This window comes from Sesamum indicum, linkage group LG8 (genome assembly GCF_026168435.1).
Source record: "Sesamum indicum cultivar Baizhima isolate 11 linkage group LG8, ASM2616843v1, whole genome shotgun sequence".
Classification (NCBI taxonomy): Eukaryota; Viridiplantae; Streptophyta; class Magnoliopsida; order Lamiales; family Pedaliaceae; genus Sesamum; species Sesamum indicum.
Genome location: NC_142664.1, coordinates 2,679,292 through 2,699,744, shown reverse-complemented (window position 1 = coordinate 2,699,744; position 20,453 = coordinate 2,679,292). Strand labels below are relative to the sequence as shown.

Genomic DNA, 20,453 nt, shown 5'->3' with positions numbered 1-20,453 from the left:
CAATCTTTTGGCATAAAATAAGAGAGCGTGATGACTGAATGGATTACAACTTCTTTGTTCTTTTCTTGGTCTACTCTTACGCGTCATTCGTCAACTGTCCTAATCCTAGAATTGCTCTGCAAAAATGTGGATCTTACGCAGACGGGTCTTGTTGGTTCTGTCATGCCAGGATTCGTAAGATCTCACAAGACTTTGGGAAGTTACAGTGGGCAAGAGATATTATCAATATCATGTCGAGGATCGTCTACGACAACTGGGAGAGGCTTGTTGTAGCCACGCTCCGAAGAGAGCAGCTTTGGGAACTTTTTCATGCCCACTCCAGGACTCCAAGCGTCAGCTCCAGCGGATCGGGTTTCAGCTTCTCTTCGCCGCTTCTGGAATTGCCGTTCGACTTTTCAAGTTCAAGTTCTTGGTATCAACAGAATTCAGTTCGTGAAACACATATCCGGGGCTATAAGGCTAATGATTTGGAAGTTGCGGCCCTTGCGGGTATAATCAAGGCTGAAAAATCACCTGAAGTCAGACAATTGGCGCCTGGAGACATTTTTGTTAATGGTAAGGCTCTTACTAGCAGAGAGCTAGCGATGTTGCAGAGTTGCCGATATCCGCCAAAAAAGTTGACTCCAGGAAACTATTGGTATGACAGAGTCTCAGGTTTATGGGGGAAGGTAATATGCATTTGCTTTTTACAAGTTATGCTGTTAGATTTGGATGTCAATTCCCTAATTTGATGGAATCTGCTGGTATGGACTTTAACAGCAAGGACGCAAGCCTTCACAGATGATTAGCGCCCAGTTGGATATAGCCGGCCGCCTTGAACAGCATGCTAGCAATGGGAACACGCTAGTTTTTGTAAATGGTCGGGAAATCACCAGAGTGGAGCTGCGTATGTTAAAGGTGGAGACTTGTAGAAAGCTGGCATCAAGCTGAGATTGTTTTCTCATTCCTTGTTAACTTTATTGTCTGTGCTTAGCAGTTCGCTGGTGTCAGATGTCACCCAGATCTACGTTTGTGGATGTATGAAGATGGTTTATACCAAGAAGAGGGAACAAATGTGATAAGAGGGAATATCTGGGGGAAGGTGGGGTTCTTGTTAAAACTATGAGTTCCTTTCACTCTGCCATCCCCACTATTCATTCAGTGATTTCAATGTTCAGGTGGGAGTGAAGCTACTGTGTTCGATGCTCTCTCTGCCATTCCCTCCCAAATCCTCGTATACTCCTGGAGAGTCGTCTGTGCCTGACCACTTTGAGCAGGGGGCTATTCAGAAGATTCTTCTGATTGGATGTAGAGGATCTGGGACAAGCACCATTTTTAAGCAGGTTTGTTGGCAAAATTTTGGTCTCTGCGGTAGACATCCTTAGTTGTTAAAGATTATGTTTTGGTTATTTGATGGAAGAGGAAGATCACTTTTTCTGCATCCACCTTAAGATACTCTAATGCTTTCAGAGTTGCCATGTTGGTACAGGTGTTTTTGTTGCACTTAGAACCACCAAAATGTTGTGCCCCTAACAGTGCATGTTTTTTCTTTTTGGCATTCATCCGGGCTCATCCTTGATTTGATTCTGCAGCATTAGATCAAGAATCTGATCCACAAAATATAGAACTTTCATCCAAACAGGATTCAATTTTTACCTAAGATAAATGCTGTCTAAAAAGAGATCTACGGAAGCATTTTAAGCGATCTTTTTTCATCTCCAGCTTTTGACTAATGCTGAATCGTGGGTCTTGAGGAATCCATGTTTAATATGTTCATGAAAACACATTCTCCTAAGCATGGATAGAGATGTGGATTGATTCGAAATTACCTCAAATGCAGCTATATGCTTACTGACTCTAGACTATCGTGAAATTTCAGCTGGAAAACATGACAGTGAGAGATGAAAAAGATTACCCTAGACTACTGAAGTCCACAGCCATGCATACGGATTGTCAGGCCTCTCACATTGTTCTCTACACTATTGCAAGTTCCTGCTAGTTACATACCCACTACATGCTTGTTTACTTGTGTTCTAATAGTTAGTTGTGGATTTTTAGTGCGATTATCTTCTTCAAGAAAGCATAACCTTCTTACATGCTGACAGCCACCCCAAGATTCTACTATACATGTAATATTTTCTCTAATTGTTGACTATAGAGCAAATATGTGGCTCACTCTGGTGGTGTTTCTGCTTTTTCATTATGTTGTCCTGGTGATGGTTGATTGGTTGTCCTATTAATCAAATTCAATATCATTTTGCAGGCCATATTTCTTTACACAGATCAAACTTCTTTGCTTGATGAGTTTGAACACATCAAATTGTTAATACAGAGCAACTTATACCACTATATGAGTATACTTCTTGAGGGCCGTGAACATTTTGAAGAAGAAAATTTGAACGAATCAAGAAGAAACAAATCTGCTGATAGACAGGGCTTTGCAGGTACAAGTGAATGTTATATATTCTTTTTCAGAATAATCGAGCATATGATGGCAGGGAGATGATTGACAGAAACTGCTCCTCTGGATGATTACAAAAACTAAGGAGTTGCATACATAATCTTGAGAACCGGTTAATTTTCCTGAAAATGAAATGCAGCTTCCTCAAGTACAACCTTTTTTCCGCATGGTTGTAAACTTTATAAGCTCCACATATATGTTGATAAGGCAACCTTTTAACTTGAATGAAGTTCTGTCCACGTTCATTATGCAGTTTACAGAATTTGTACAATTTTGTACCTGAAATAGAACGAGGAACATGTCTAAGAAACACAATTACAACCTAATATAGTTTTCCACATAAGTTGATGGCTTACTATTGTATATTTCAATAGCCAGGATGATTTAATCTGTTTTTGTTTATTTTTCATTTTGCTGATAAATAATCGTTGCTTCTAAGTAGGCTTGTGTTAGAGGTTTACATTTAGAGTGAAAGAGTGCTGAACTTGTTTCTTCTGGTTGATAAACAGGAGATGCAGATGCAGATGCCAGTGATGAAAAATGTATATATTCCTTTAGTCCGAGAATGAAAGCGTTATCTGATTGGCTTCTCTATATCAAGGCATCAACTAGTTCGGATGTCTTTTCAGCTGCTTTCATCGAGTCGTCTGCACCACTGCTTAAGGAATTGTGGAGTGATCCTGCAACTCAGCAAACATTCAGCCGGAGAAGTGAACTAAAGGAGCTGTCTACTGCCGCCAATTATTTCCTAAACCGAGTAAGAAGATAATTCATCTGTCATACCATTTGCTGCTTAACATGAAACGGAAAATGATTTTCTTACCATCATAACTTATTCCCCGCTGCTCTCTATGCATCATAACTTAATCAAGCCATCACTCAAATTATACGTAGATATGAAAAAGACAGACTATAACTCATCTGTACCTAGTAAATGTAATATGATAATTTTCATACACCGGATCATACTCTGAATCATAATTAGTATGGATAATTACTTTACACCCCCTCATCTATTGTCCGTTTGCACAAACCATCTATGTCTTTTCAAAAATTGCAGAAACCACCCCTGACAACTTTTAAACCCAAAAATGCACTCGCTCAAACTTTAATTTAATTTTTCAATGACAGAAAGCTCTCAAGGGTGTTTTTTAATTACCAAAAGGTAGACGGGATGTCATAGTAATGTTTATGAGAATGAATAATATGGCCTCATATATTTTTTTTATTATTTATACTAATTTTTAATTTAAATTTAAATTATTTTATTAGCTTTCTTTTATTGAATCTGTATATAAAAGTACACCCCTTAATAATTGAAATATTAAATTGTTTAATCAATATATTAATAAAAATTAGTTACTAGCTTATAAATTCAAATTAAAAAATTATCACACTTGTATAAATTATTTTAAATTCTTAAAATTAAAAGATTTATTTTTCTATTTTTGTTTATAACTAAACTGTATTAAAATTAATAAATTGTACATATATGTATGTATGTTTGAACAATATAAATATGTATATAATTGGACATATATATATATATTCATATATTTATACATACATGTTTTGATGGCGAACGATGGCGGAGGTGGGTGAAAGGCATGGCGCAAGTGGGGCGAGACCGTAGGCCACATGGGGCAGTGCAAGCAAGGGCGTAGGCAGGAGTTGAGGGTGGGCATAGCGGTAGGGTTGGGAAGCAAGAATAATTTTTTTAAAAAAAAATTAATTTAAATTATTATTTATTAATTTTTAATAAAACTTAATTATAAATAAATTAAGGGTAAATTACCTTTTATTTTAATAATTTCAAAAATTTATAAAAGTATGATAATTAATTTAAACTTATAATCTAATAACTAATTTTATTAATTTAATATTTTAATTATTAAAAAGTGTAGATTTATATAAAGATTCAATTAAAAAAAGTTAATAAAATAATTTAAATTAAAATTAAAAATTAGTATAAATAATAAAAAAATATACAGGGTCATATTATTCATCTCCATAAACATTCCTTTGATACCCCCTCTACCTTTACCTTTTGGTAATTACAAAATACCCATGATGGCATTTTGGTCACTGAAAAATTAAAGTAAATTAAAATTTGATCGAGTCAACAGGGGCATTTTTTGTTTTTAAAGGCTGCCAAGGATGATTTCTGTAATTTTTTAAAAGGGAGGGGTGAATCTGTAAAAAAGACAATAGATGAGGGGTGTAAATGTAATTATCCCTAATTAGTATTTATCCTTAGATTGCTCAAACTTTTTCTTTCTCCAGGCAGTTGATATACTTAAACCAGATTATGACCCTTCCAAGGACATCCTATATGCTGAAGGATTTCCTTCATCACCTTCTTACTTGGACTTCTCATTCCCACCCCCACACAATGACGAGTATTACAGTGGGGATAAGCTACATTTTACAAGGTGAGTCTACTAATTACTCTGGTATTTCTATTGCAATTTGTCTTTCCGGACATAATCTTCGCCTGTGACTATATGCTCATCATTCCAAGAGGTTTGTTTGTGTCCGTGACCGTATGCTCATCATCATCTGCTGTTATTTTGTGCATAGAGTAGAATGTATTGTACTTCTAATCTTCATGACAACTTTCTTGCTATCCATAGACGTTAACACATATTGATTTTATATAAACAAATGTTGTCTTGTGAAGATTAAGATGAGCTTATCCTGTCTCAGGTTCTTTTAGTTCTGAGACACGAAGAGGGTGTTTGAAATAGCTTCTGCTTTTATGATGGGAATAAGTTAAAAAGAAATCGTTAGTTCTGTAATAGTAAAAATTGAAAGTGTTTGAAAATAGTGTGAAGAACGAAAAAAAAAGTTGAAGTTGGAGTGTTTCAGAAAAAACACAATTAAAAAACACTCTTGAAAAATTATTGTTAGCCAAAAGGTGATAAGCACAGAAGTTATTGCAAACGTCCCTTAAATAATGATATTCTCTGACATTTTGGGCCTTGCCCTGTTGTTCTTCAGATATCAGCTTATTAGATCAACGTCAAATAGAGTTGACGACCATAACGAGTTGCTTGAGAAGTTTGAAGATGTTGAGATGGTTGTCTTCTGTGTTTCGTTAAGTGATTATGATGAGTTTGTCATCGACGAAAATGGAGTCTCAGTCAACAAGATGATGCATGATAGGAAGTGCTTTGAGAGCATGGTTACAAATCCGCTCTTTGATCAGACACCGTTTCTTCTCCTACTAACAAAATATGACTTGTTTGAGCAAAAGATAGAACATTTTCCTCTGGATAAATGTGATTGGTTCAATGATTTTCTTCCTGTTAGATCAGCTTACAGTGATCGCAGGGTGGGTGCATCCGATGCCGAAAAGGGATTTTATTATATATCCGTTAAGTTCAAGGATCTCTACAATAATCTAACCGGTCGGAAAAAGTTGTACGTCGCAAAAGTGGCCTGTTTGGAACAGGAGAGCACAGATGCAGCACTTAGATATGCAAGGGAAGTTTTGGAGTGGGAAGAAGAGACGAGCAAATACTACGATACAGATTACTTCAGCGAGGATAGTTTTTACTCAGAGGAAGACAGCTGAGCAGAATTCTGATTGAATGATGAACATAATCTCTGGATTTTCATCCAGTACAACATCAGATATGAAAACATTTGTGCAATAACTTGTGTGTGCGTTGTGAAGGGCAACTACAAACGCCTGCTGAGCTGCGGCCTGCCAAGGTTTTTGTTGAAAGCCCTAAAAAGTTCTCCTTTTCCTCTATTTTTGAGCACTTTCACTTGGAACAGATCATCATCATCAGAACCCGGAACGGATTCAAGTGAAATGATACTTCCAACAAATAGTTTCTGTGCTGCCAAGAATTCATTCCACCCGGTGGAAGTTTGAATCCTATGAGGTCTTTCCCTGGTGAATAATGTTACCGGCCATTTCCTCCCTCTTGGATCCCGCAACGTTATCTTGCTCTTCCTCCGTAATCCAGTTTTGGCAGCAAAAGCAGCTGGAAAGAACTGAAAATGCCCAAGAGATTTTGAAACAAACAAGTCAGAAGTGTGGAAAAGTTGAATATTGATTCATTTGAACATGATGGTTCAGAAAGTATTCACCAGATGGTATGTACTGTATCTCCTCAACTGGACAGAAAACCTTGGAATTTCACTGGTCTTGTCACAGCTATCTCCACTCCCGCATTCCTGTTTTACAGGGAAATTCCCTGGAAAATGGACATGTTCACCTGCTCAAAAGATTGTAAAACATTTTCCAACCATGAAGAACATATCAGAGTTCTGAGTCTTACAGTAAATCCCAGGTTCTTGGATGCCATCAACATCGGAGGAAGGATACCACTTGTCACAACCATCCATGGAAAAGATTGCAACTCTGAATGTCGATCTTCCGACAAAATAAAAAACAAGAAAATCTCCTTCTTCAAGTTGGTTTCCCTTCAAAAATTCAGGCCAACCTCCTATGAAACAGTGCCTCTCATTTACCTGTTCGATCTTCACCGCCCAAGATTCCTGAGATTCAGTTACTAGGCAGACTTTTCCATGCAGCATGTCTTTGTGTCTTCTTGCAAATTCAACTGGTATTGACTGCAATACAACACAACACAAACATAACAACAATATCTGGAAATCAAATCAACTTGCCATTTTTCTGAGACTTACGAGTTGGGTCGAAAAGTCACCGATGAGGGGTTTGAAGAAGCTCGGCCGGTTGAGAGAACTATTCATCTCTGTACACTATTGTCTGATTCTTGAATGTTTGAAGAGAAACTAACTGAAACATGCGGGCTTTAGATGTCTGAAACTTCTTGCATTGTTGTATTTGTAGAGGAGGAGATACTAAACGACTTTTGTTTGTCTTTTGCTAATCAATGTACTCTGTCTTTCAAGATGCCTGAAATCTCTCTCTCTCCAGTGTGTTGATATCCATTTCAACGTCACATGTCCGTACGAGTTCTTTAAGGTAAAAGGTATAAAATTCAAGCTGGTGCAGAAATGAGGCTTTCTTCTTGAGTTTCTTTAACAAATTTGCTGTAGACAACTGACAAGTTTAAGTGTGAAACTGTCTCTTCAATAATTTTGGCTTCTGCGACTCAAATGGTAAAAGTAGTGCAAGAAATTTGAATCGTAAAAGCCGGAGAAGGGAGCAATTGGAACTTGGGGGAAGAGAGAAGGTGAGAAGTCGGTGGGGTGAAATAATGTTTGGACCGTTTCCCCACAAGCAGCATTTAATAATTTGTTATTTTTTATTTTTTAAATTTTTATATTTTAATAAATTGGTTGTTAATTTTTAACAGAACTGAACTTTCAATTTATTCTTGTTACAAGATATAGGAAATTAATTATAATATTTTTTATAAATAAACTGTTGAGTTTATTTTAGTGTGTTTCTTGTTAAATTTTGTTGAAAATTGTTGTTAATGGTATGAAATTGACTTCAAACATGTTAATATTTCTTATTTGAATATATTTTGCCTTTTAGCTTAATTAATTAAAATATAATATTTTCAATCTGGTCCAATCAGTTAAACTGAAATGGTATATGAAATGATAATACTTACAGTGTTTCCTTCTCCTAATATATAAACCATCTTTTATTAGCAACCTAATTACTTGACTGATTTGATCGTTGGAGTGAACCCAACACTTTGCATTTCATTACTTCTGGAGCTCTGCTTGTATAATATTGTGGTCCACATGGAACAAGAAATCTCTTGCATTAGTCACAAGACAGATACCTAACAACATCCATATCATTTCTTTTCTTTTTCTGGGGGTGAAATTTTCTTATTGTTGACGTAATTGCATGTAATTTTCTAGATGGGTTCTTCAATTTGCTAAAGGACAGAAAATTAAACAGTATTACCAACTTTTTATTAGAAAATGGAAGTCATTTTCTTTTTAATCAGAAGACTTGGGATTGAATCCAAGACAACCTAATCTTGGTTCATGCATGATGTGTGAACAGGAACCCGATTAGTACAGTTACTGATAAATCATACATTTGCGGAACAAATGAAAATCTTGTACAAGAACTTCAATTCCATGTCCGGGAAACTCGACGGGAAATGCAATTTTTATCTCAATTCAACACTACTGTCTAAGCATTTCAAGCTTCCTCATAAATCTCAGCTTGACAAATTGATCAGAGGGATTCATGTACAGTAGAATCTAATATGAAACAAGCAAAATATAATGATTTTTACACAGCAGAAACCACTTTGGCCATCAACTAGTTTGGGACAGGGGAATGTAATGCTCATTTGTATCTGCTTTAGTTCATAACTAATATCTGAAAAGAGACAGATCTCTAAGCCAAACTCTACAGGAACCGAAGAAGGCAAAGGATAAAACTCAAACAACCAAAAACAAGAATGAACAAATGCCCCCGCGTGCAGCAAAGATGCAGGAGGGGCAAAAAGAATCCTGCCAAAACTTTTTGTTGCATATACGCACCTTAGGGCAATGGGACGAAAGTATTAGTGGGATATCCCATTTCATTCTTCAACCTCCTCGGCAACAGGCGGAAGGACACCCTCTTTCACAAAGTTTGGGTCGAGAAATTTGGCCACGAATGCCCACAACTTGTAGACATCGTCAAAGTTGGTCAAAAAGCCAAGTGAAGCTGTGACGACCTCAACTCTGACGAATCCACTTTTACCGTCGTGTCTACCATTTTCCATTGGTTTGCAGAGGGTGGTGTCATCGAGACTCAAGGATCCACGCTGCTGCTTGGGGCTATCTAGTATCCGTATGTGACTGAGTATTCCAACACCCAGAGAAATACCACGTGACTCAGCCAGTTTTTGAACAACTTCTGGACTGATCAGACCCCTGTTTCGGTCCCTCACATTGAATGCAACTGAAGCACCTCGTTCGTATTTAATTTTGGGGCCATAAATGTGAACTAGTGGTGCACCGTCCTTTCCATTTGGACTAGGCAGCCTTAGCTGCAGCAGAGAGGTCACAAGCCAATTGATCAAGAACCGAAGCCGTGAAGTGGTCTTGTTGAGACCCAACATATTTATGTGATCAAGATGCCTGCAGATTATTTCTGGTTCACCCCTCTCCGAGTCTTGCCCGTCGCCATATTCATCGTTGCTCATATAGTCATCATCGTCTAGACTGGCGGTAGATAACTCTCCTTGCTCCAGAGTCCAGCCAATGTGAGCTCTGTGGTTGTCATCTGTGCTAAATGATTCCCTTCTCCCTCTGCTTCCAGCTGGCTCAGACTCTTCTACTCCAAAAAACCTGCCACCAGCAATTCTGTTTCTTTCTCGCCTTTCCAGTAACCTAAATTCACCTTCCGTCTCTCGTCTTATTGCACTCTCCTTCTCAAGGCATATCTCAGAAGCAGCTCCATGTTGAATACTCGGATAACTAGAGCCCTTGACAGCAGACTTGTTGATTTCGGGTTCTTCTTCAATTTCATGAAAATGTTGATTATCTGGAGTCCTGAATTCTCTTGAAGCAGGGAACCCATCCGCAATATGTTCTTCAGGAATCTCCTTGAAATGGTCCACTTCTTGAGACACTGACCGAACAGCAGCATCAAATGATAATACATGGCGGTCTCCCATGTTCAATTCCTTGTCGTACATTGGGCTACTGGATAACTTTGAGGCAATTGGAGAAGTCAGCTTATTAATCTTTCTGCCAGAAAACCAAGCCGGTGGTAAGGGAGACGACACTTTATGTTTGTTCGAGTGACCGGCAATGTCAGAGCCTACTGGACTCTGACCCAAATCTATCCACAGTGAGTTATCAGACGATTCATCTTCACTGAAGACTGGGCTTTTCATCACCTCCCCGACAGAAATACTTTCAGTTTCTTCAAATATGGTGCTTGCCCCGTCTCTGTCAGAACTGTTATCATGCTCCATCTCACTCTCAAACACATCTCGTACCTGAGCAGAAGTGAAAGCACCAGAAAAGGCAGGCAATTGAGATCCAGGACGGGTTTCAGTATTAACATCGCCATTCCCACTGGCTTCCTCATCTTCAGCAAATCCGGGGAAATTATCCATTGAATCACTCAAGTACAGAGGAAATACAGGAGTGATTTTCACTATACCATTGCCAGCATGACCTGACTGATTTTGAAGACTTGCCATCACAGATTTCTTAATCAGAAGGCACCCAAATCCCGTGGGATCATAACCAAACACCCTATAGAATGATGTGATGATGAAATCTGGCCGAAATAAGGACAACCCAAGAGAATCCATGTCCTTTGGGCCCAATGCCCCAGCATCAAGCAAGACATGCCAATTGTTCTGTTGGGCCAGAGCCATCCACTGATACGAGTACTTGGCACCAGTAACTCTAGACTGAACAGGGAACACAAAAAGACCAGATGCTGAATCTTTCTTTCTCTTCTTTTTGTTCGAAATTTGCTTCCTCAGGTCCGTGGAACAAAGCTTAAGAGTAGGCCACTTAAACCATGCACTATGAACCTTGGCACCTTTCTCTCTAGCACTCTGAGCCATCCAATTCACTGATTGGCTCTCGTGATCAAACATGGTCAACAACCTCTTATTTGTGTGAAACGGGTATGATTCAGCAAGCAATTTAAAGGCAGAGCCACGGCTCACAGTAAACACAAGGCCGTATTCATTCTCAGGGATGTTCAAATAATCCATTATCCTGGTCTTTATATCATGTTCTATAGTTCCATTTTCAGCTCCCCCATACAAAGCATGATTACTCAAATTGGCAGTAATCTCAGACAAACTAAATGTGGATGATTCCCAGTAATGAACAGTTTGCAGCAATGAAAACAACCCAAACCCACAATAGTCAAGGCATACCTTTGACCCTGCACCAGAGAGATGCGAGTACTCGTCCAACCTCAGCTGATCAATCCTCTCTGATGACTGGTACTTGGGGTACATTGTGAGGAACTTCGAGAAAGCCTCACTGAGCTGTGGAATGGAGTCCCCCGACTCGAATGTGCGCTCAGCGGCAAGAGCAGTAGCTCTGAGGAATTCTTTCTGGGCATTTAGCCGAGCAAGCGACCGCGATCTGCCCAAGCCATCATCTTGATTGGCCAAGGACTCAGAATCCATGTCTTGGGACTTAACAAGAGAACCATCTTCAGATGCTTCTTCAAGAGCCTCCCTCAGCTTGTGCTCTTGCAATTTCCTCAGAATTGACGGGTTGGCCTTAATTTCCGCTGCTGAGTGGTCAGACCCATCTCTTCTTCTGCCCTTTTTGTCCAAGATAAGAGCAGCACAGTGAGATAATGGTTTCCATAGTGAGAGATGCATTAAAGCTTCCTGTTTCTGCTCTTACAAACGTACAAAATCTATCAGGTATAGAGAGAATACAATCAAGAAAAGAGAAACAAAGCAAGAGTAATTCCTTTTCTTTTATTTTTTCTTTTTTGGTATGTGTGGGTTTAGCCTTCTACCAACTAAAACCCAGAAAAAGGAGATTCAAACCCTAAATCCAAAAAGCAAAAGGGATTAAAGCCAGAAAGAAAAGCGTCCTCCAGAATAAACCTTTGCTTTCAAAAATCAAAACCCCCTATTATAAGGAGAGAAAGGACAAGAGCATTTGCTTTAGGCGAACATTCAAACATCAAGAACAGATTTTGAGTTGAAAAAGAACCGGAATTGAAAGAAAAGAATAAAAAGCAAATACTGGGCCAGATCAAAGAAACCCTAGATTCAACATTTCATGAAGATTTAGTTCAGACGAATAAAACACAAGTGGAGAATGTGAACATGACCTGAGCGACAAGACAGGAAAGCGAGTAGATTACATCTGCAGATTTTGAGGAAGTCGGAATTCAGAGGTTCAGTACTGACAGTTGAAGCACGGCGAAGAACATCAACAAATTTACAGAAAACTCCCAATACGGGGAGTGAGGAGGAAATCAAGAGAAGCACCAAGAACACAGATCCCCCCGCCAGGAAATAATAGCACACACTAAAATGGGATTTCTCAACAATTCCTCCTCAAGAAACAAAAAGACCTCTACCCCCCTTTCTTGAATCACCTGAAGAGCTATTAGCTCTCTCTCTCTCCCTCTCTCCCCCCTCTGAAATCCAATTAAAAACAGACCCTCCGCAACAAATGCACATTTACTTCATTTGTGAATCCAAAAACATCCCACAATTGATTACCATTACCCCACACTCTCCTCTCTCTCTCTCTCTCTCTTCTTTGACATTGACCCTACCGAGGGCACTTTGTATAGCACACTAATGACTAAACCCAAACCTGCCTTTTCTTTAAAGCCCCTTCACATTTAAGTTTTTAACAAATTATCGTTTGACTTTTCACACAACCCCCAAATTTAAATCATTTTTCTCTTCTTTTTTCATCCAAATCTCTCACTACAGTAATTGGATTCTTGATTAAACAAAACCTCCAGAGGGCCCCACACCCCCACCCCGGCTGGCTTGTAAAAGCTGTTTCCTGTCACTCTTCTCCCAAACTCCAAAACCACATTGTCCTAAACACTCGTAGAAATTTTCAGGGGATTGTTTGTTTCAAATCAGATTATTTCTAAGTTCTAACTGTGACGTAAAAAGCTACTGACTCGATCCTTTTTCGTACTTACAGAGCAAATTAATTAAGACCGGTTATTGTTAATTATTAGTGTTATTATTGGTCAGCCTCAACTCTGACCAATCAATCATTGTAGTCATCCATTACTAGCATCAGCATGTGAATTCCTTTTGGCTAATAATAGCATAGCAATGTGTTGCAAATTCTTATTTAAATTAAATTTGATTGAATTATATTAATCATATAATAAATATGATAATTTATTGCTATTGGGAACAATCACTCTTTATAGGTTTAGGGATCAATCACTGTTTATGTACCCCATTTTCACCCTTGCGTTTCATGATTTTGTGGATACTAGCATCCACGCAGAATATGCTAAATAGTTAAATAGTCGATACGTATATCATTTTATTAAAAATAATATGCTTATTTAAGGTATAAAACATTGAACGTAACATAAATTTAATATATATTCTACCAGCTTATCATACGCAAATTACCATTTTCTTAATGAGAATTATAATGTTATTCTTATTAAAGAAAAAAAGATAATTATATATATTTACGTCTTTTAACCTATTTTCCGTTTATACAAATTATCTCTATCTTTTTTTATTGAAAATAATTAATTGCAACATAAAGAGACCAAAAATGAAATCCAAAAATAGGATTAAATATTAAGCCAAATTTGGTGCTCACTTGTGCCTTTGCAGACAGCCTAATGATTTAAGTTTAATTTTTTTTACGAAAAGTCATGTATTTGAACTTGAAATATGAGCTTAAAAAAGAAATGAAAAGATATATTATGCCATATTAGTATAATGTAGATGACGTGATATAATTCATATTGTTTGATACTTTTTATGTTTATTATTTCAATTAAGAAAAATGAAGATCCATTGTACCTTTGATTTGCAATTTGCTGATAAAATCAAATGAAATAAAAAAAAAAAAAAGATATATATGAATAATTCAAATTTAAAACAAATGTAATCTTACCAAATACTCCCTGGCTCCCAATTTTATGTCTATTATTGAAATAACTACTTATCATAATAACTATATGAAATATGACTTGTTATCATAATTGATTATTACAACCATACAACAACAACAATTATTATTATTATTATTTTGGTGACTTGGGTTGCCAATTTTATACTTCTTTATTTCAAATAAGTTGAAAAATATATTTTTGTTTTATAATTTTTCTTTTAATATGTTTAAATTAAAAATATTAAATATTCTCTATACATTTATGCAGTTTACCAATAAATTTATAAATATTAAATTATTTTTTATCTTTATCATAAATTAACTTACAAGTTTCATTACAGCTTATTCCCACCACGAAACAACATAAATTATTGCAAACCCCCCATTCATTAACATCGAAAACATCATTGGTAGTGAGAGGGGGAAAAAGTTAAAAAGTTTATAAAAATTTTCGTGTGAGAGTTTCCCCGTCGCTTGGTGTTTGATGCCTTTGGATTCCTGTGGATGGACGGTTGACTTTGACTAAGGCGCAGTAACCTGAAAACCGCCATAACAAACATATATATATTAAAACAGGAAAGATAAGATAGTTAATTTGTGTACTGATTTTAACTTTTTTGGGATGGACAAAGATTTATTATTTTTTACTTCAATACATTTTCACTTAAATCGCTACATCTTTTTTACTTTACTTTTTTCACATAAATTGAGACATAACATCTACCCGTTCGATGGAATTTGAATTCATAACCTCAAGTAATAATAATTAGCTATATAACAATAATAACATTGTTTTTAACAAAAAAAACTCGAGTAGTTTCAATTTTGAAACCACCGTGTGCAAAAGCAGGCCCGTAAATTATATGTCTGGTAGAACTTATAAGGACATCTATGCCATTTTACGATTGAAGAGCACTATTTTGATGTCTTTAAGTTTTTCTGTCTATTATTTTTATATTTTCTTCTCAACTTTCAATTTTTTTTTCTCTCGATAACTTTTTTATTTTGTTAATATTTACTTATTTATTCAATTCAAATACATATTCAGAACAATAATTAATTTTCACGATATAAATAATCCAGTAACACAATTCTCACATCGAAAAAGAAACACTAAAGCAAACTCTTTAACAAGATATAGTGCATAAAATGAATTTTTTTTAAAAAAAAAATAAGGAAAAGAAAAAGAGAAAATAATATTGTGGTGAATTAGGGTAAGCAACAAGAATTAGTAGGTAGGGCAGAGGGTAAAAATTTTGGACCCATAACACAAAGCAAGACATAATTGATGTCAACTCTCTAAATTAGCATTTTCCCATGTTGTCCTTATAGCCACATCACATTCAATTCACACCTTGGGAATATTATCTTCTCTAATTCTTAGAGAGAAAAAAAAACAGTTTTTATTTACTCATTTTGAGAATTAAATTTTGAGTATTGAAAAATAAATAAAAGATATTATATAAACATATATATGTATACAAAAAGTAATTATTAAAATCGCCACTTGACTCGAAGTTAGCTGGCTTTTATAGTTAATTTATGAATAATTTAGGATAAAATACGGTTATATTTTCTAAAAATTATCATAATTACGTATAATTGCCACTTGACCCAAAAAATATTACTTTTATATTTTAAAATTATAAAAATTTTAGGGTAAAATTATAGTTACATTTTTTAAAATTGTGTATACCCTTTTCATTATTTGAAAAATTACAAAAGTAACTCAAATAGAAAATAATTATGTACCTGTTAAATGATAAGGTGGAAATTACTACTTTACCATACTGGTTTTTTGTTTAAAAAATTATAAAAGAATTTGAGGATAAGTAAATAATCCATAGGGATATTACTCCATAAAAATATTTTAAGAATTCAATGAAATATATAAAATTATAATTCATAATTCAAAAGCACATTCGGTCAGTCGACCATAAAAAATGAATGAAAATTTAGTCGAGGTTAACGCATTAGGCTTGTCGTTAGACGGATGTTAAAATGAGGGGGGCATTTATAATTTTTCAAACAATAAATAAGTATTTGAAATTATGTCAAATTTAAAAAAAAAACAATATGACAAACAGATGTGGGTGGATTCGGTAATAAAAAAAATAAAAGATTACTTAAGAAAAGGGGGAATGAAAACGTACGTCAGGGTCGAACAAGGCGTGACGAACACATTAGCATCCTTAACCAAACACGCCTTTGCTCCAACTACATATATATTATGTAAAGACGTTGATGTAATTAAGACTTGTAGTATAAATAAAGGTTTGTTTGAGGATGGGATTACGTATACGTATGATTGATTCCGTATATTGGGTATTAAATTTCCCTATTTTGAGTGTGGTTGGAAGAGTAATTAATGTGGGCGAATACGTACTTGTTGAATTTGGATTATGTCTACGTTTGACAAGACACTCTAATTATTTGGTCAACTTGTAATAATCCTATATTATATGTGCCTTGCAAGATTGCCATTTTTGTCTCAATTAGGGAATTGGGTTTGGATGTGCATTGCTTAGGTCCCTTTATTTGGTTATGGTATTTTTCGATATATTCAAATTTAAATATTAATTAAATATTTTTAATTTAAAATAAACAAACAAATAAGACACTATTATTGATCCTCTCCGACATTCTCAACTTTTGCGTTTTGCGTCAGATACAAACTTTTTTTTTTTTGTTTTTAAATTTATATTTCTCAAAAGTATAAAATTTTGCACACACTCAATTACAAGTGTCTTGACAAGGTAATTGATCCCTTCAAAGCATACTTATAAAATTTTTAAAATATTCAAACTATTTGATAAAATAATTTAGAAGACGAGTTAGTATAATTTCACAAACTTATAAATTCCTTTGGAAGAAGATAAAGACATAATTAACATAAATTACAATTGATGTGAAATATAATTATCAATTAATGAGATAATGCTCTACCTAAACTCATATATACCTTAAGTAATATATATCTAATAGGTTTTGAACTCGAACTGACAGTACCAAATTTAATTTTAGGATCAGGCCAAACCCGACCCCCTTTTTTTTAGACGGTGTTTAGCATTTTTACTCAAGAAATAAATTCATTAAACAAGGTTTAAAAAATAAAAAAATCTAGGGAAAAAAAGGGTTAACATCTCCTACAATTTCTACTATTTAGGTTTCACTAAATTAATTAAAAAATTAAGTATTTAATCCATCATTGTGACTAAAGGAGAGGATAATGAATATGGTTTTATGTTTGAATGTGCTGTTAACGTAATTTCAAACCCTAAATGCCTAATTCATTGCAGTTTGAATCTTTACCAACCCCCATAATTGCATAGAATGAGGAGGAGGTGGCCTCCTTTTTGTGTAGCTGCCTTTTGCTTTTTGCTCTCTTTTTGTAGCTCAACTTTTTCCTATGCATGTGGTGTTAATTCAAATTTAGCATTTCTCCAACATATGTCTATTTGAATATAGGGAAATTACAATTAATTCTTTTAAAATTTAATATAATGATGAATATTTTTTTATTATTCAAAAAATTATAAATACTTCTTAATGTTTGATGAAATGGTGTAATTGTTGAATGAAGGTCTGAAATACTTTACACTTGTTGCATTTTTTTTCTTGTTAAAAAATAGAAAAAAGAATTGGGCAAAGTGAATGAAAAAAATTTGAAAAATTATAATAAAGTATCCACTAATACATAAAAAAAAGTATCATTTTTTTTAAAAAAAATAAATAGAGTTATATTTCATATTTTATAAGAGTATTTTTGTTTGTTCACAAAAAAAAAAATAGATGAAAAGTTAACAAAGACTAACAGATTGGGCTAGTTGTTCAACGTTCGTTTAAATCAGAGGGTATTTATAATTATGTCAAATTTCAAGGGAATTCTTTGTAATTTACCCATGAATAATATTAATATGCATAAAAATGGATTAGTCCAAAAGCATGAAAGAAACAAGAGGCCCATAATGCTTCAAGGAGGTTCAGGTCATGAGCGGCCCAGGGCCCAAGGGAACCTGACAGACGGTCTTGGCGGGTATCCCCAGAGAACAAATTGATAAAGGGAGGCCCATCGAACCCTCAATCATATGTGATTCCTTCAGAAAAAAGGATTTCAAATCCTAACAGACTCGAACAGTCTCTCCTGAATCTGGGGGATATCCCCTAGCGGACCAACCACCCACTAGAGGACTCATGAACCAAATTTAAGGGAGATCAACATTATCCAATACCTTTGAGGCCATAATCACCCCAAATTTGAGACCTCCTCCAACAATCTTATTGTTGCCTATAAATAGGGACATCCCCCAATAGGAGAAAAGGATGCAAGGTTAAAGGACGCACTACCAGAAGGAAAACTGACCTTCATACATTCATCCACACAATCATATTCACATGACCAGAACGACTTCCTCCAGAAAGGACACGACAGGAGGGACATCCTTCTCCCCTTTTTTGCTTCTATATTAGATTAAAACAGCTTTGTAATTCATACTTAGAGTTTGGATTTCTTATCAATCTCTCCAGTACACCCAAACTCAAGCAATAACACTCTTTTGTACTTATTTCATCATTTTTGCCTTCTAGCACTTGTTTCAACATTTCCCATTTCAAGTGGACCTAGCACCTATCATTATTTATTCGATACATGTATTTTTTGAACGCATCAATTATCTAAGGTTACATCTGGATTGTTGGATTTGAAATTCCTAGTAGAAATCCTTTAGATTGATTCTAAATGCAAGGGATATTACATTCTTTAAAGGTGCTATGGATTGATGAATTTGAATTTTAAGAAAGAATTTTAAAAGGGTTCATTTAGAAAAAATTTGAAATCTGTTTATATTTATCGAAATTTAGTCCAAATTAAAATGAAAGAATCCGAAATTCTTTACATTAAAATTATTTAAACACATCAAAAAATTTGTGACGAAGGATTGGAAATTTATGATTTTTAAAGTATATTTTATTAAATAATAGATTTTAAATTATTTTAATATGAGTGCTTTCAAATCATTTTTTTATATTCAAATATGTCAATGCTAAATGTGAGCTTCAAAGCCACTCAAGTCTTAGTTCATATCTATAGAGCCATTCACGAAACAATGCGTCAAACAAGTTCAAAACTCTCAACCACAACAAAGTGTTTTAACTAGGAAAATTTTACTTTTCTCATGACCTGAAAACCCTCATACAATATTTTAAAGTAGTTCATAATTTTCTCCCACAAATTCGATGAGCATTGTGCATTCGATTCAAAATCAAATTTCAGCCCTTGAATCATAGTTGGAACAAAAGAATTATGGGAAAACTTTATTTTCAAAGATGGTAATCTTTTTATTTTGAACTCATACATATGTTTCTATCTTTATAATTTTGTGAAAATAAAAGATTTGTGTGAATAATAATATTTAAACATCAACCCCGAAAATCTACATTAACTAGATTAAATGATTTTTTTTCAAATTTACGCATTCTCAACCAATTCAAAATTTTAAATCAAACATTCAGATTTATTTTCCACTCAACTTAGATTATATTATTTTTTGCAGCGAAAATGATGGAAATTATTTCTTAGGTTATTCTTCATTTGAATGTCTGAGTCAGACGTATTTCTCTCTTACCCATTTCTCGTTTTACTTGGTAATGAAATTGGGCTAAACCTAACAACAGACCCGACACATTAATGGGTTCCAGAGGAGGATTTTGAAATCTTCTGTGCAATTGGATCGGAGCTCCAATAGCCCGATATTGGATCTGGGCTTGGGTCTCGGTTTATTTCTCCAAAATTTGAGGATGCCTTAAAGTGAAAATTATTATTTTTATTTAATACATATAGATATTTATAAACTTGACGTTTAAAATTGAACATAATCTTATTTATGTAAAACATACTTAACCCTCCAACTTTCTAAACGCGATTCTTATAGTCCTAAAGTTGCCTAACGATTTATGATGTTGACACGATAAAAAACACTCGTGTTTTTCACTATAAAATTATTGATTGAATTTTTTATATAATAACATAGTTTTGTCAAAATAATAGAGTATATTACTATCATCTCACCTGAATTTTGATATAATCACAAATACTTTGATGTTGTTTAGAAAATTACAAAACCACCTTCCCTCATCTAATGACGAATCCATTCCATAACTTGTGCTAGGTTTTCATTCATGGTGAATTGACCAAAATTTCTTTTTTGAATCATAATTTTTTTATTGATTGAAATCATAATCTTTTTTATAAACTAATATGCTCTATAAATTATTTAATTTTTCCACCCTCATTTTTTTTAAAAAGAATATTAAGATTAATATAGTAATTTATACCTCACCATTTAGGGGCTACACAATTATTTTCTATTTAAGTGGGGTTTGTCATTATATCAAAACTAAAGGAATGTAGCTATAGTTGTATAAAAAAAACGAAAATACCAAGAAGACAATAAAAAAAATTAAAAAAAAAAAAAAAAAAACCCATCTGTTTAGTTCA

General features: G+C 34.8%; 3 protein-coding genes across 4 annotated transcripts; 1 reads left to right on the top strand and 2 right to left on the bottom strand.

The window, feature by feature from the left end:
* Positions 1-16: 16 nt before the first annotated feature.
* LOC105167470 (extra-large guanine nucleotide-binding protein 1) lies at positions 17-7,340 on the top strand. 2 transcript variants are annotated; one of them, XM_088883048.1, is made up of 8 exons: positions 17-668; positions 760-897; positions 974-1,081; positions 1,158-1,322; positions 2,243-2,423; positions 2,950-3,197; positions 4,724-4,872; positions 5,441-7,340. In XM_088883048.1, exons 1-8 carry the CDS (start codon positions 39-41, stop codon positions 6,015-6,017), a joined length of 2,196 nt encoding a protein of 731 aa, XP_088739174.1. In that variant the 5' UTR covers positions 17-38; the 3' UTR covers positions 6,018-7,340. The 2 variants fall into 2 exon arrangements, with proteins under 2 accessions (XP_088739174.1, XP_011085516.1); XM_011087214.3 differs by having other exon boundaries at positions 23-668; positions 977-1,081.
* LOC105167471 (B3 domain-containing protein REM5-like) lies at positions 5,990-7,242 on the bottom strand. Its single transcript, XM_011087216.3, has 4 exons — positions 7,103-7,242; positions 6,733-7,027; positions 6,542-6,648; positions 5,990-6,445 (listed from the first exon to the last, which is right to left on the bottom strand). Exons 1-4 carry the CDS (start codon positions 7,166-7,168, stop codon positions 6,125-6,127), a joined length of 789 nt encoding a protein of 262 aa, XP_011085518.1. The 5' UTR covers positions 7,169-7,242; the 3' UTR covers positions 5,990-6,124.
* Positions 7,341-8,581: 1,241 nt separating the features above from the next.
* LOC105167468 (uncharacterized) lies at positions 8,582-12,651 on the bottom strand. The gene is made up of 2 exons (XM_011087212.3): positions 12,174-12,651; positions 8,582-11,724 (listed from the first exon to the last, which is right to left on the bottom strand). The coding sequence occupies exon 2, from the start codon at positions 11,707-11,709 to the stop codon at positions 8,938-8,940; it is 2,772 nt and encodes a 923-aa protein (XP_011085514.1). The 5' UTR covers positions 11,710-11,724; positions 12,174-12,651; the 3' UTR covers positions 8,582-8,937.
* Between the last annotated feature and the right edge of the window lie 7,802 nt (positions 12,652-20,453).

Bases quoted from the DNA above. Each gene is read 5' to 3' on its own strand.
- LOC105167470 (XM_088883048.1), top strand. From the start codon at position 39: ATGGATTACAACTTCTTTGTTCTTTTCTTGGTCTACTCTTACGCGTCA. The intron at 669-759 runs GTAATATGCATT...GGACTTTAACAG, and splicing joins TCTCAGGTTTATGGGGGAAG to CAAGGACGCAAGCCTTCACA. The intron at 1,082-1,157 runs GTGGGGTTCTTG...TTCAATGTTCAG, and splicing joins GAGGGAATATCTGGGGGAAG to GTGGGAGTGAAGCTACTGTG.
- LOC105167471 (XM_011087216.3), bottom strand. From the start codon at position 7,168: ATGAATAGTTCTCTCAACCGGCCGAGCTTCTTCAAACCCCTCATCGGT. The intron at 7,028-7,102 runs GTAAGTCTCAGA...GTTGTATTGCAG, and splicing joins GTGACTTTTCGACCCAACTC to TCAATACCAGTTGAATTTGC. The intron at 6,446-6,541 runs GTGAATACTTTC...GGGCATTTTCAG, and splicing joins GATACAGTACATACCATCTG to TTCTTTCCAGCTGCTTTTGC.
- LOC105167468 (XM_011087212.3), bottom strand. From the start codon at position 11,709: ATGCATCTCTCACTATGGAAACCATTATCTCACTGTGCTGCTCTTATC.